Consider the following 17,093-nt stretch of genomic DNA (forward strand, 5'->3'; position numbering starts at 1 on the left):
CGGTGGAGTTTGCATGTTCTCCTCATGTTGGCATTGCTTTTCTTCTGGGTGGTCTGGTTTTCCCCACAGTTCAAACACATGCGTTATAGGTGAATTGAATAAACTAAATTGGCCATAGTGTATAAGTGTGTGTGTATGGGTGTTTCTCAGTATTTGGTTGCAGCCGGAAGGGCATCCGCTGTGTAAAACTGGAATAGTTGGCAATTCATTCTGCTGTGGCGACCTTTGATAAATCAGAGACTAAGCTAGAAAATAGAAAATTAATGAATTAATTACAGGGTTCAACGCTAAGGATTTTTTCTACCGGTCTGATCGGGCCAGTGGTTCAGATTTTTACTTGCCCTGCCAAAATTTTCACTGGCCCCACCAAAAAAAAGGGAAGTTAATAGCTATTTTTAGCGACATATTTTAAATAAAGTCTCAAAAATAAAGTCTGTAAATCTAGAATTTCAATACTTTAAATGTAAAAATGTAAATAAAAGTGTTATGCAAGCAAAAAGAGCAGTATGGAAAATGTGCAGGTATTTTAATGCGGTTTGAAATTATTTAACAAAAGGTGGCTGACTTGTCAAACTGACGGAAAACTGTGCAAAAACAGAAACAGACATTTTCTTTTAGCCTTATAATTTGATGTTGCCACCATGTTGCCGTTTCTTTGCTGTACTAATTTTTACCAGGTTACGGAAAAAAATAGCATGCTCAATCAGAGAAGAGGAACCGGAAAGCAAAATATTGTTTACGACATCACAGAAAAGGTAGTGTTTAAAGACTTAAAAGCACAAACTTAAAATGCACGGAATTGACAAATAGTCAGACAAATTAAATGTAAGTGCCAAGGCAGCACTGTCCCAATCGGGCCAGTAATGATCCGGTCTACTGTCCCAAGTTTCTCTCATGCTGGCCCTGGGCCACCGGGCAGTCCTTATTGTTGAGCCCTGAATTATTAAGAAGGCTATTTACTTTTACAAATTTGACACACTCAAACCCCTTCAGAAATGTTGTAATCTATACTGTATGTCATATACAGTAGATTTAAACAGCTATATTTATACAGCTTTATTTAAGTAGCCTACTATAAATTAAAACCACTTTACTTATTCCTTATTTTTGTTTGCACAAGCTTTGGAGATTTCCACTTTCCCACCATGGCTGTGTTTAAAATGACATACATGAATTCAGAGTGCACTAAGGAGGGAGCCCAACAACAAATCGCTGAACTATAGTTGAAACGATGGAACTTGCAACCCTAGTTGGCTACTGATGGTTTTCGGGAACGCACCCCAGATTGATTAATTTTAAAGAACATTTGTAAATATGTTTAAACACACTTTAGCTTAATCCACTGAGTTATTAGAGCCATAAAAATTTGTTTTTGATTGTTTTGATTAACTTGCGTCATTTTACACTAAGAATGTGAATATTTTATTCTTTAACAATCTGAATTTTTCAACCCAGGTTCATTCTGAAAACGTACCCCTATATACATTTCTGGAAAGCGCCAAATATGTACCAGGAGCTACAATTTTTTTTCAGTTTTTGTTTTCGCAAATGCACCAGAGGCAGCTGTGTTTGCTTTTCCAGATCTCAAATTTGTCTCGCTAGTGCCATTCGTGCCTGCTGTTCTCTCATAAATCCACCAGAGGCTGATGTTGACTGACTGACTGATCGATTGAACCACCTTCCTCCTCGTTTACACCCAACCGATAGTGTTTACAAAGGGACTGTTCGCCCCATCCACTGCCTTTCCTAAACCTAACCGACCGTTTTAATAGCAATCCAGGAAAAGAAAAGCCCTCGCCTGATTTTTACCTTGTTTTCAGATTTTACCACTTTCTCACCCTGTTATTTGCTTGTTTATTTTATTTTTTAGCTACTGTTTTTTTCTTACCTGCTTTCTGGAACTGCTCTTCACCAGACTCGAATCTTGTCATCGTGGTCAACTCTTATCTGCGTCTCAAGTCCGCAGACGCATGTGGCGAGCTACTAGACAAACTGGTAATAGTGGAAAAGCCGTCCATACGGAGGTAAGCGGTTACTAGTAGCACGAACAGGAATGGCGTCATACCACTCTGTAGCGTTTGTTTTTAGCCATACGTACCTCTGGCTACATAATTCGCGATCTCCAGAAAGGGCTACGTTTTCAGAATGAGCCTATGTTGGAATTTTTAAAAACATGAAAAACATTAGCCTTGTTTGTTAACATGCTTTAATGCTTCTCCAAGTTCTGTTCAGACTCGAAACAAACCAAACAACATTAGGTTGTATTTGTTGCAATGTTTTGTTCACATGAAAAAAGATTTGTTTAAAGAGCCCATATTATACATGAAATAGGGTCATATCCTGGTTGTAAGGGTCTCCAACAACAGTCTAATATGCATGCAAGGTCAAAAAACACTTTCATGGTCTTATAATCTGCATTTATTTTTACCTAATTATCCCAGCGACTCCTGTATGAATCGTCCAGTGATTCATTTGTTCCCAAACCCCTCCTTAGCGCGGAGCTAATCTGCGCTGATTGGACCGATGACAGTCTGTCGCGATTGGTCGACTGCCTTCAGTCAGAGAGGGAAATGGCCAATAGCTAATCAGCAATTTAAAAAGTAATCACAGTTCATACACGCTCGATAGTATAGACGTGGATTTTAGCTGCCACACTATGGCGAGTGGATAGTGCCACGGATAACCGAACGAAGGAGACAGTCGTGTACTGGCCATACCACACACACACAAAAACACACACACACCTCCGGATGACAACGCTCCCGCTTCCGCCCGCACCCGCCAGGTTTTAGCCTGAGAACCCGCTCCGTTTTCTGCCCGCCGCGCCCGGTCCCGCTAGAGCGGAGAACACAACCAAAAATCACCCAGTATACAGTCCAGACAGCCAAGCTGTCGTTCGTTCGTTCGCTCTCTCTCTCTCTCTCTCTCTCTCTCTCTCTCTCTCTCTCTCTCTCTCATACGCGCGCGTGCGCACTAACACACACACAAGCACCACGCAGACTCTCTCTTTCTAATTCGCATAGCAATATCCGTGATATTGCTAGACAGCCCGCTCCCGTCCCAAATTAAACCCGTTACCGACAGCTCCCGCGATTTATTCGGAAATTTATTCCCGCGGCTGTCCCCGCGCCAGATTTCTGCGGCGCGGGAATAAATTTCCGAATAAATCGCGGGAGCAGAACTCTAGCACGGAGCTCCATAAACAAACAGCACGCGTCGCGTTTTTAACGTGACTTTGCACGCGATAAGATAAAATATCCAGTTAACCTGATACAGTACACGCGGTTACAAGTAACAAATCACAACTAAATACATTTGCAAGCAAGAGTAAACGAGGCAACAACTTTAACCGCACGTACTTACACTTGAGAAATGGAAGAAACCCATCCTGACGTCCATCAGTTACTCTTTACTGATCCTTCCTTTAACAAACTCAGATGAAGTATTCTTTGTAGCATGTAGCTTCCAGAAGTTTCCAACTGCTTGGTTATAATGCTGATGTTTCATCTCTGGGTAGAGACTCAATATAATATCCATCTGCAGTGTGACTTCAATCGACCGGCATGTTTGTGTGCGTGTGTTTGTGGGTGTGCGTGTGTTTGTGGGTGTGTGTGTGTGTCTGGGTTTCTGCGTCAGAGGGCGGGGCCTCAGGTTTGAAATCTCCCGGGTTTGCGCGTGCACGTGAATAACTTGGTTTCGTTCGTACGTCATGGCGAAACACCTAATGAGTCGGTATCAAGGCGACTCGTTTGAAGCACTATGAGTCGACTCTTTTATAGATGAATCAACCGTTTTAAACACTGTATTCTTACAGATTTAAGCCTTAGCTGGATACTTCACTTCACTTAGAGCTGTGTTACACACTACATGGAGGGGAATTTTCAAAAACCCATAATATGGGCTCTTTAAACTACAGTACCAATTCGTTCACAAACTAAACCACCCGGTGCGATGTCTGATACAAACGTCTTAGCTACTGCAAAATAAATGCATTTAAACAAAAAAGATGACACACTTCAGCTTTAAAGCTTTGTGTCTTTCTTACATGACATTAGTCCACAGATTATTATGACACCATCATTGCTGCTAGAGATCATTACTAGTTATTCTGATCTACACCTAATCTGTCACTTCAAGTATATAGCGTTTTTTTTTTTGTTTTTTTTTTGAGCCGTAGATCATTTTAATATGACTTGTTATTCTCCCGCTGATGGTAAAAGTCTGCTGAAGAGCCAGACACATTGTTTGTTCCCCAAAAGACTAATACTCGTACAACTCCTCATCTAACTACATGAATGTTATCAAGTGAAAAATGCATGCAAAAGGCAAATCCTGTGGACGGGATTCTCCACGCTCATGATCAAAGCCTGATTTTCTTTTACTCAGTATTCAGCCTTTTTACAGTTTGTTGTTTATTTTCAGACTGCTTCGGCTTTCTCTCCTTCAGAGCGAATGCAGTCGCATCTCTTAAAGTTCTATATGTATCTGTAAAGATGTGTATAGGCTTTCAATTTAATATAAATTCTTATAACAGCTTAACCGCTCTGAAAGGTTATGCGTGCAATGTTGAGTACAGGGTCTATTATGAATAGTGTGAATAGACTGTATATTTCTCAGATGTCTCTAACACACCTGCTCTATATGTATAAAACTCTGACTCTAATCTTTATCATGAGAAATACATTCTGAAGGTGCTTTAAAGCACTGTTTGCGTGGCTGTACGTCAGTATAATTTCGCTAAATTTGATTTCACAAGTATGTCATTGATTATCTTATGTATTACAATATAGTTTATTATACCAGTAGTATGACAAAACAAATATCAGGTACACAATATGATAACAATGTTAAATGGTTCAGTAAATGCAATATAAAATAAGTTTTTTTTTATATTATTGCCATTCTTTTTGTATTATTGGCATACTGTTGTATTTTTTTTTTTTTTTGCAACACAGGATCATTGTGAATATGTAGCCCCATATTCATTTCTGGAGAGTGTGAAATACAGTATGTAGCCAGAGCTACATATGGCTGGGTTTCATCTTTAAAATGAACCTTACGTTGCGCTGACGGTTTCTGTTTCTTTTCACGATACCGTATGATCATTCACCTCCATATGGACGGCTATGTACATCTAAGAACCTGAAATGCAGAGCTGAGTCGACGGCGACGTTTGGGTTCAACAAAGAACAGTTCCAGAAAGTAGGATCGGTCCATCTGTGCTTTTAAAAACACTGTCAGCTTGATTTAGGGAAGTGGGTGGGCGTTGGTCAATCGGCGCTTTTGAAAACACTATGGGTTGGGTTTAGGGAAGTGGGTGGGCGTGGTCAATCGACCCCTGATGAATAATGGGACTAAGTCAAAGAAAAATAAATAAATGAAAATTATTTGGTAATTATGAAAACAACTATATGTGGTCATTGCATTGTATACAGTACATTTACTGCTCCAAAAAAAAAATAAAGGGAACACTTAAACAACACAATGTAACTCCAAGTGTTCCCTTTATTTTTTGAGCAGTGTTTTGTAAATGCAGGGATATCATTCATTCATTTTCTTTTCGGCTTAGTCCCTTTATTAATCTGGGGGCGCCACAGAATAAACCGCCAGCTCATCCAGCATATGTTTTACGCAGCAGATGCCCTTCCAGCTGCAACCCATAACTGAGAAACATCCATACACACTCATTCACACACATACACTACGGACAATTTAGCTTACCCAATTCACTTATACCACGTGTTTGCACTGTGGGTGAAACTTTAGCACCCGGAGGAAACCCATGCCAACATTGGGAGAACATGCAAACTACACAGAAATGCCAACTGACCCAGCAATCTTCTTGCTGTGAGACGATTGTGCTACCCACTGCACTGCCGTGCTGCCTTTATGCAGTATATAACTTTAAATAAAATTAGGAGGTCATTTGAAATCTTTCAGTAATTATGATTGGAATTATGAAAATAACTGTATGGTGGCATTGCATTGACCTTCCAGTAGCTATGGAAAATAATAGAAAATCATTTTAAAATTCACTGTAAATTGATAGATGCATGGAGTTACATACAGTGTGTTCTATAGTCAGAAGTGTTAGGAAATTAACATTTGGTGGAAAACCACAGATTTTCAATAGCAACAACTGAAAATATTTGCAATTCTGCCCAGTTATAACATTTTTATTTAAAATTTTCAATAGCTTTTACTCTTTTACTTTTACTAACATTTTACTCAAACACATACCTAATTAATCCAGGTTTCATGGTAAAGTGTCTTTCTATTTATTTTCCAAAGTGCTGTATAAATATTAGTGACAGATGGCATCTAATTATTTTTGTGGTCTTATATGGCATCCTTTGGTTATGCTGACAAATGTTTTAGCTTTGCACTTTTATCATGACTAATGTACACCGCAGCTACATTCTCACCACTTTCATACACAACACAGGTCATCCTATAGAATGACGTGCTGGCGCTGTGCCAGTTTAGTTGGATTTGCCAGTATAGTGTGAATTACAGAGAGCTAGAGCGCCCCCTTGCAGTGATTAACCGCACAAACCCTGGGCCTACCTACAACTTCAACAATCTCCTTAGTACTTGTAAACAAAAGGTTGGTGGCAGGTTTCTGTTGTAGTAACCCTGAAGGCCTAACAGAAATTGTATACATGCAGAGTTGGGTTGTTAGAAGAGAAAAAAACACACTGTAAAAGCACGTATTTTTTTCTGCACAGTATTGTAACTATTGTTATTTTAGGCATTAATAGAATAGTACAGGTTTTGACACAGCTCCATAAAGGACTTTTTTTGTACACTCGTTCAGTTAAAGGCTGAGCTAATTCGCTTTAGTTTTTTCATGCTCCGGAGAACACATTGCCAAGCAATGATAAGCTTAAAGGAAGAGAGAAGAGATGGGGCGAAACAAGGGACGACATCCCTCTGAATTGAAACCCCCTTTTTTTCTGGAAAACTGCACAAATAATAAAGAGAGCAGCATGCTTTCCTTCTTTCTTTCTTGTCTAATCTCTCTCTCTCTCACACACACTCTCATTTTTTTCCAGTGTACTCGGAATAATTTCTTGTTGCGGCAGGGGGTTCATGACTTTTTGTGTATGTGTAAAATATGTCTGGAGGGGATTGGTATAAAGTTAAAGTGAGTGAAGTCGAAATATTTTACTCATCAGCTTTGCAGTCACCGAGTTTGCCTGAGCTAGAACAAAACCGCTGAAGCATTTAGAGAAAATTAACCCCCCATCCTGGCAGCCAGATGTGACTGGTTTCCGCCCAGTGCACATGAGTGGGCAGGGAGAGCAAGAGACTGTGAAATTCCTGTCAGCCCCGTGTACTGCAGAATGGGCTATTGACTGCTTTCTCTATTCCCCTCCATCATTCTTCTTGAACACTGCCATTAATTTCCTCTCCTGCCTTACCAATTCTCCCTCTCTCTCTTTCTCCCTCTCTCTCTCTTTCTTTCTTTCTTTCTTCCCCAGCTTTCTTTGTTGCAGAAGAGGATGCACAAAGCCATGCTAAAATACTTCAAACACCGCAGCGTCTACAGCCAGGCAGAGCTGGCCCGCTTCCAGACCCTCTCCAACCAGAACAACCAGAAAATGAAAGCCCTCCAGGTATGGGCTCTTTAGTACCCCCACGAACACACACACACACACACATACACAGCACTATTTATAAGGATTGCACTGTATACTACAATGGGTTCCATTCAGGTTAATGCTTGATGAGGTTAAGATGGCTAACCTTAAAGCAATAGTTCACCCAGAAGTGAAAAGTCAAATATTATTTACCCATTCCATGAAACACAAATGAGATGTTTGGGTTATTGGGATACAGTCAAAGCGAATGGTGGCAACAGCTATCATGAGCACTTTTTAATAGTTCAAAAGCTGTTTGATGATTTTAGATGAAAAATATTGCATACGTGGCTGCTTTTACGGAACTTGACAGACGATGTTCACAATTAAAAAAAAAAAAAGGACAAAGAAAGGAAGTCATTGTCACGATCACCAGCGATCTAACCACCATAGATCACTGGAGAACATTCACATTCACACAAAACTACAATCCTCCCTCTAAATGAACTACAGATCCTCTTGAATTCACCACCATTCGAGAGATTTATAAATATCTGGCACCCGCCATTCGGGGAATTCAAAAAGGATCTGGCGCCTGCCATTCGCGGGGACTCAAGAGTCTAAAGCGATCTATGGTGGTCTAATGTGAAACATAGTGATGGGCGATGGCGTCGCCATCGTAGGCGGCAGTGAATTAACTATTTACTAATTAATTATTTCATAACAAATTAATTATTCGTAGCCTACTGTTTTAACTACCTGACCTCCATGGGCTTTGTTTTACCCATAACCAAATCATAAATAAATTAAAGATAATTTACACACAAATTACCACCTGTCGTGATAATGGCGTCGACAAACTTGGTTGGTAAAAAAAGGTGCACAACTAAAAGGAACCAACCAACAGTATCTGAAATTTTCAGTAAAATTACAAAGTACAAGCGTAAAAGCGAAAGATTGAACCAGTGTACTGATGCTGTGACACGCTACCTGATAGATTCAAAAGATAGAAGAGTCGTTAAATAGAGACAAGATTAATTAAATATCACCTTTAAACCACTATAGTGAGATGCGATCCAGCGGTACATCCTAGATAAACTCTTTGACGTGCACTGCTCTCTGGGGTTTTCTGCTCAAGACTGCTGGAGCTCACGTACGCTGCAGCGCATGACAGTGTGTGTCTGGTCACATGATGTGCATTTTCAGCAGTATAGTGTAGACGGAGAACTTTTCAGAAATGCTAGGTGAAACGGCAAAGTGGTAGTGAATCATTTTCATTCTAAAAAGCCATTTTAAAACTAAAATGAATTAGTGTAAACGGAGCCTGAGTGTGTTTGTTTCGCGAGTGGGTTGCTGCTGTGACAGGGCAGAGGATTGCGATGCCAGCTCAGCATCGCAATGTCTATTGGCCATATCACAATATTTGAACGGCCACTAAAGCTGCCATCATTTGCAATCTCCAGCAGTTGATCTTTTTTCCGCACAAACATGCTGGATTCAACTGATTCGTTGACAAATGGGTTGCAGATTCATTCCTCGGCAGTGTTTTGGGTTCTTCACTGGGCCTTTCTCCCTACGCAATGATTCTTTCAAAAGAATGTGTCTTACTCATTTTGCTAGCCTGTGGGTTATACTCATTCACACACATACACACTCACTAGCTAAACGCAGCATCATGCTCTCTCATTCACACACATACAAATGCGTGCTCGCTTGCTCAGGCGTCGGGAGCAATATTGAAAGACCGCCCGCACAAAATACACCAGTTTCCGATTTCGGAAATTTATTCCCACGCCACAAGAAATCTGGGTCCCGTGGTACAGCCACGGAAATGCAGACCTCTACCACCAACCATGTCAAACACAGGCTCATTCTCAAAACACAGTCCCGTAGGCATTTCTGGAGACCGCGCATTATGTAGCCGGAGGTACGTACGGCTGCATTTAATTTCTTTTAAGTGAATGCTGCAGGCAGTATGACTCCATTCCTTTTTGCGCTTACCAGCGGACTGATTTCCTGCCGCAACCAGTTTGTCCAGTTAGCTCATCGTGAACATCGGCGGACTTGAGACGCAGAAAGGAGTCGATGATGACGACCGGGTTCGAGTCTGGGGAAGAGCGGTTCCAGAAATCAGGTGAGACAAAAACAGAGTTCAAAAAATAAAACAAACAAGTTCATAACAGGGTGAGAATGTGGTAAAATCCCAAAACATGGTAAAAATCAGATGAGGGCTTTTCTTTTTCTGGATTGCTTTTGTAAATCGCTGGTTGGGCTTAAGGCTGATTTATACTTCTGCGTCAAACGTCGGCGTATGCTACGGCGCTGACGCATAGCCCTTCGCCGTGGCCGTCGGCGTCACTGACGTGCACCTCTCAAAAAATGTAACTACACGTCGCAACAACGCGTAGCGTAAGCTCTGTGATTGGTCGGCTTGGTAGCACTGACGAGTCTGGGCGGGACCGAGAGCCGCGCGATTGTCGCGAGCATTTGTTAACAAGTGTGGAGTCCCGTTAAGGAGCTCCGGATTTATAGTTTGGTTTTGTGTTTACCTCATAGTTAAAGTTGTTGCAAGTCCGCCGGTTCCTGCCTCAAAATGAGCGAGTTTGAGCCACTTGTACATCCCGGAAGTGTTCAGGAAACGCAAAAAAGCAGCGAAGAAACTCGACACAGAGGAAGATTTACACCTCACTGCCAACTAGCGTTTCAGAAGTGTTAATGCAGACCAACAGAGACAGCGCGCAGAAGTATAAATGCACAGCCACGCGCGTTGCATGCGCCGTGGGTTACGCCGGTCACTTGACGCAGAAGTATAAATCAGGCTTTAGGGAAGTAACTGGGTGGGCGGATCAATCAATAAAATTGGCTGGGTTTAGGGAAGGAAGTAGTAGGGTGGGGGAGTGGATTGGCCGGTCGCCCAGTTGGCCATTCAGTCAGTCAGACAGACGGTCAATTGACAGTGCCCTCTGGTGGGTTTACGCGAGAACAGTGCAGGTGCGAACAGCACTCGTGAGAGAAATTTAAGATGCAAAAAAGCACACAGTGGCCTCTCGCGGATTCACGATAACAAAAACTACAAAAATACATACATCCCGGGACGTGTTATAGGTCTCCAGAAACGTCCAAGGGATTACGTTTTCAGAATGAGCCTGTGTTGACACAGTTATTAGGATCTACATTTGCTTAGGTAATGTTTGATTTAATTTAATGAAATTTTGTAGATAATTTGATCACTGTAGTTTACACTACAAGGGGAGCATTTGTTACTTGTCTATGTTTCTTCTTCGCCTTTTTTATATCAGAATATTCCTGAAAGAGTGTAATAGCGCCCCCTATAGCATAGCAGTCGAAACACATTCCATAGATGGCATGAAAGCATCAGGAAATTCTGTCAATGGTTGGGAAAGAGTTAATACTGATTAAAATTAGCATTGTATTTAACATGATTCCGACTATTAGAATAATGCAGCAGCGATGTGCGGATGATCTAACACAAAAGGCATTTGGTCTCTGTGGAAGGTGTGCTATGCGCGCTTATAATGAGGTGAGCGGCGGTGTGTTTGTGGCTCAGTCAGGGGAGGCCAGCTCTGGAAGTCAGGCTGGTGAATGGAGCATGAAGACGAGGAGTTCTTCAAGCTCCTCCGAGTGTGAAGGACAAAAGGAGCAGCCTTACTCCAAACTTTGTCACAGCTCTGCGTTGATCTCCTCCCCAGACACAGACTAGCATTGTGTAGACCAGACTTTACATTGTACAATCAGAGTACAGCAAGGCAGAGCATTAAAGCGATACCATTCACGAGTGACCCAAAACCGTTTGAGGAAGGTGAATAAATAAACATGTAGTTGTAGGAAGTGCCATTTGTTATGCTATCCTCCTATTGTTGTTGTCTTTGTATTGTGAAGCAGACTTCTTTACAATAGACAGACAGACACTGGCATATGGGAAATAGAGGCTGTTAAAGGACCTTCGATCCTAAATGGGGCCCTCGCATGATGTATGCGAATATGCAATTTTACTAAATGACAAGAATTTAGAAAACATTACAGCCAAGAACGGGTTAATAAAGAGAGACATTTATCATTTAATTCAATTTAAAACCCTGCATAGGTTATACTTATCTAAGGAGAAACTACATACGATTTTTCCTCAGGTATCTCCACTCTGTAATAGGTGTAAAACAGCAGAAGGATCCCTAACCCACTTGATATGGTTGTGTCCTAAATTACAAGAATATTGGGAAAATATATTTGAATGTTTTTGTAAAGCCCTCAACAGAAATCTTGAACCATGTCCACTTGGCATATTTAGTAATTTAGAGATGTTTAATGAATATGAAAGACAAGCCATGTTATTTGGTATGGTAATTGCCAAAAGGGTGATTTTGAGAATGTGGAAAACTGAATCTGTACCTAAATTTGGTATGTGGGGTAGAGATATAAACATGCTTGCTTTGGAGAGGTTGAGATATATCAATAATGACAAATTGCGGATGTTTGATAAAACATGGGGACAGATATTAGAACACCTTAATGCATTGGAAGAAACACAAGCTAACCAATAACCCCTTTCGAAAACCCAGTAATTAAAAATTGAGTTTAATTAATATTCACAATTTATAATCTATAATATTCTTAATAATGTGCCCAAACTATTATTTGACAATAACACTGTAGTCAGGTTAATGCATTTTTCTGGTGATACAAAAACGTTACTCTATAATTGCTTTTATTTTTGCATTAACCTGACCAGCTAAATTATATTTTGCTTTCATGTGTATTTGTCTCTCTGTGTTCTGTCGTTCGGTTGTTCTGTCATAGGTTAGGTTTTTTTATTTTTATTATTTTATTTATTATTATTTTTTTATTATTATTATTTTTTAATGTATTGTATTTTATATGTATTATATTATATTGTAGTGTATTGAATTGTTTTTTTTTCTGTATTTTGTTGCAGCAAAAAGCACATAAATACACGTAAATAAACAATAAAGAGGTTATTTTGAAGAAAGCTGAGAACATCCAAACATTGACTTACATAGTAAGAAATACAAAGACTACGGAATTCAATGGTTCGAGTTTTATTCAAAATCTCTTCTTTTTTTTTTTGAACAGAATACAGAAAGTCAAACTGGTTTGGTACAACTGATGGGTCAGTCAATCAAAACAGAACTTTCATTTTTGGGTGAACTATTCCTTTAAGAGATAGCTAACTCTTCCAAAATATCTCTTTCGCACACAATCTACAGTAGTGCAGCATCCAAATTAGCAAACTTCCATCCTATATAGTACGCTAAAAACAGTATGCGAGCCGAGTAGTATGTCCTACTGACTAGTAGGCAGTACGACCTACTACTTCCGACAAGATTCTGATTCTATGCTATCCTATGATGCACCGCGAGGGAATTCATGAATGGGAGTAAAGCGAATGTAGTACGACAGAGTTCCATTCATACTACACGCATTTGTACTGTATAGAGGGTACTTTTCTAATGGTCGAGTAGTAAATTCAAATTCTAATGTAGTACCTACCAAGTAGTAGGCGATTTTGGAGCTTAAGGCCCAATCCAAATTCTACCCGTTAGCACTTCCCCTCACCCCTCGTTTTCACGTCATTCACGTGAAGAGGTAGGGGTGTCCCAATTCTCTTTAGCTCGAAGGCGTATGACTTAGGTGAAGGGGTAGATACCACATTGAAATCAAGGGGTAAGAAAATTTCCCAGAATATACCAGCCACAGTGACAGCATAAGCTGCTCCCGGAAGTCATTTTTTTGTCATTATTATGAATTTTTACAATAACCAAGCATATGTTTTAATACATTCATCACAGCGTTCATGTTTTACTGTCATGCCTTTAAAAAAACTGAAATAAAAACGCTAAATTTAGCTATCTATAATCTAAATAATACAAAAATAGACATGGGATTGGGTATAAGTCTGTTTGGTAGCCATCTTGGTATTGCCTCAAACAGCTGTTTCTGGTTGTAGAAGCTTTAATGTCATGTTCCAGTAATGTGACAATGCTTACTTTTCTATAACCGTCCTAATCACTAATATATTCATGACTGTTGTCAGGGCATCATCAGGGAATGCTGTCCCGGGCCTTGTGTGCATTGAGCTCAGCTAAGAAAATAACTCTGTCCTAATGTCTCAATAGAAATGACAACACAAATTATAATAGCTTTATTTTTGCACACTTCATAACAAAGAAGTCTATAGAGATAAAAACAATATAGATTTATATGGTAAGAAAAGCATTTTTTGCAGTGAACAAGAGCTAAAAGATACCCTAAATAGCACAGAATCATCAAGCAAACAAGCATATTTACTTTTCCCATTCTTCTTGCAGTAGATGTTGTTCTAGACACTATCTATACTCCTTTTAAAAGCTCATCAAGAGTACTCAACTGATAAAAAAAATTACCATCACATAAATTAGCAGTTAGCTAAGCAAACAGAATAGCGTTGTATGTCCTCTAAGTTCTATATCAAAAATGTGTTACAAAATCCAATTTTGGTTTTGTTTCTATAGGTTCAGTCTTTAAAATGACATCATAAACACTGAAATACCCAGGACTAAATGTATAGATACCCTGTTTAGAAGCAAGAAAACTGAGCTACAAGTGTGAATTAACCTAGATTTGCATTTATCAGGTTAGATTACATTTTGCAATGATGCAAACAACCTCATAAAACAACTTCCATAACTTCCATAAATCAAACATTTTTGAAAATTATTGTTACTATACTTTATTATTGTTAATTTTGGAGACATTACCAGTCCTGTAACACAGTCAGAATGAAAAGAACTAATGTATCCCAATGACTTAAAATTTTTCAGATAAAATACAATAACAAAATAGCAGCATGTTGACAATAATTATAGCTTTTTTTGGAAATCCATGTTGTGTATATCTAGGAACAGATTAATGTCATACTCTTATTCAACAGCAATATTGATATAGGCCCTTTAAGTCAAGTCATTTCACTTGTCGACAATCTTTGAAACGCCTATCAGGCATTCTGTCTGAATGGGGAAACATAAAATTTTCCAAAACTGTTAGCCAAGCTTACGATTACAATACATTACATATCACCGATAAAATAAACAACAACTGTCTCATAAATTTCCTTACTAAACATTCGAATCAAACAAAATTTTTAAACATTTTTTTAGGTTGCCCAAGCTAATGCGCATGCACACTCGAAAGGAACGAGATCACGACGCCAACCTCATTTATGGCCATGTTACACATAAAGATCCTCTGAATAATGCTTCGTCAGATTGCGCGACTCTTTGTTTACAAGTTTGTGGGCTTTTGAGTTGTTGCTGTCATGTGATGTGCGTCTGATAGGACGGACTGTACCTCACGTTCGTTTTATAGAGATTACAAAATCAAAAAACATTTGTTTTTAGGTGTACAGATTTCAAGCTTTATGTCGATATATTTCTTATGTCCATGAAGCAAGTATTCACTGAGATTCCAGTGTGTTTGTTGACTACATAAACTGTCATAAAAGCACACGTCTAGTCCGAGCTTCTCCTGCAGAGAAACACCAGTCTATAACGATTGATGATTGGCTGCTGTACTAGTAGGCGGGACTTCATTCACCATGTGGACCGTTACACTTTCCCCATTCCAAAACTATTTAAGTGACATGTCTTATGTATTCTATTCACCTTATTCTTCATGTACGAGCGGGTGCAGCCATTTGAATCTTTTTGACTTGAGACTTCAAGACTTGACTTGACTTTACAGCCAAGACTGTAAAGAATTTCACCATGAGTATATTGGATTATTGAATCTCTTGTATGTTATGTGTGCATGAGTGTGACGTGAGAAAAGTCACGGCTGCAATTCCTTAACTGGCCACCGGTGTCGCTAAAAACAACTTTTCTGATTTCAGATGTCATTTAAACCGATGCAAATATTTTCACTGCTTTGTATGCAGACTTTAATCATGTTGATTCTGTCCCAGTGTTTTCCACATAGCACACCATACTCAAAAGATGTCCACCCATCCAAACACAAGGAATCGTTTAAGGTTACGAAGTGCAAAAACTAGTTCCACTGATGTGTCCCTGTGTCTTCCTGAGGAACAAACGACTGCTTCCAAACAGCTCAACTCAAGTAGAGAGATGGGGGAAGAGTAAAACGGAATAAAGAAAGCGTGCAAGCCTGTCATCTTGTAACGCCGCTGCAAGATTGGGCACTCAGTTCCGGGTTATGCAAGTTTACACCAGGGATAGCATAATTGACAATTGCTAACAACAGAGAGCAGGGTGGAGAGTTGTGAATGGCCAGTAATAATTGGAGCGAACGCCCACCGCGCTGCTCTCAGGGGACCGTAATCCAAGATCTTGTTTCTGATATAATTGTTAGTCAGAAAATTTCTGCATGGCTAGGCCAGCTCAGTTCCCAAGCTGGTTGACAGTGCAAGGCAGTTTAATAGAAAAACTGGTTGCTGAGGTTTTTTAAAACAGGCATACACTGAACCCGCGCGCAGTTCACCAGAAGTGTGGCGCACACCGTCTTTATTGTTCCTTTATTTTGTGTTTCTCAATCTCCTGTCGTATAGCACACCACAAAAGTGTCTCAAAGTGTCAACGTCGCTCTGAGAATTGAACAAGTTTGACCAAAATGCCACGAAGACACTAAGCTTCTTTTTGCGGTCACAAAAGTACATACAGTTGAAGTCAGAATTATTAAACCCCCTAAATTTTCCCCAATTTCTGTTTAACAGAAGATTTTTTTCAACACATTTCTAAACATAATCGTTTTAATAACTAATTTCTAATTTGACTAGATATTTTTCAAGACACTTCTATACAGCTCAAAGTGACATTTGAAGGCTTAACTAGGTTAATTAGGTTAACTAGGCAGTTTAGGGTAATTAGCCAAGTTATTGTATGATGATGGTTTATTCTGTAGACTATCAAAAAAAAAGCTTTAAGAGGCTAATGATATTGAATTTAAAATAGAGTTTTTTTTCTTTCAAAATAAGTTTTATTGATGAAGACACAGATTCAAGATGAAATGAATTCTGTTTACATATTTTGTCCACATATAACATAGGCACAGCAATTAAGAAAAAATAAAAGGAGAAAAAAAAAATAATAAAAGATAAATAAAATAAAAAAAACACCCACCCACAAAACAAGCAAACTTGTTACAAAGACCTGTTTGAACAACAGAGTATGATGACAAAGCATGTTAAAACATTACAGAAATTATGCAATATTATGAGAGTTTTTTTCAAGGTAACAAATAAAAGGATTCCAAATTTTGTCAAATTGGTCAAGTTTTCTTTTCAAATAGTATCTAATTCGCTCCAAATGTAACATAGAGTCAATTTCTCCAAGCCACAGTTTACATGTAGGGGATTCCTTTTTTTTTCCAAAACAGAAGCAATAGCTTCACCTTAAAATATTGTTTAAACTACTTTAATTCTAGCTGAAATATAACATATAAGACTTTCTCCAGAAGAAAAAATATTATCAGACATACTGTGAA

At 39.2% G+C, this 17,093-nt stretch overlaps 1 protein-coding gene across 13 annotated transcripts in view; it reads left to right on the forward strand.

The window, feature by feature from the left end:
- The window catches only part of ccdc178 (coiled-coil domain containing 178), a 76,888-nt gene that overhangs the window by 40,505 nt on the left and 19,290 nt on the right, over nt 1-17,093 (forward strand). For 11 of the 13 annotated variants that reach the window (XR_015525311.1, XR_015525309.1, XR_015525306.1 and 8 more), the window contains one exon: nt 7,485-7,619. Coding sequence is in view for 9 of the 13 variants with exons in the window: in XM_087310094.1 (XP_087166220.1) it covers nt 7,485-7,619 (135 nt within the window). In the remaining 4 variants the exon portion in view is untranslated. Of the gene's footprint in view, nt 1-7,484; nt 7,620-14,755; nt 16,661-17,093 lie in introns of those variants that run through there. The other 2 variants (XR_015525310.1, XM_087310095.1) reach the window with 2 other exon arrangements.

The sequence above is a fragment of the Danio rerio genome, chromosome 24 (assembly GCF_052040795.2).
Source record: "Danio rerio strain M-AB ecotype USA chromosome 24, GRCz13ab, whole genome shotgun sequence".
NCBI classification, from domain to species: domain Eukaryota; kingdom Metazoa; phylum Chordata; class Actinopteri; order Cypriniformes; family Danionidae; genus Danio; species Danio rerio.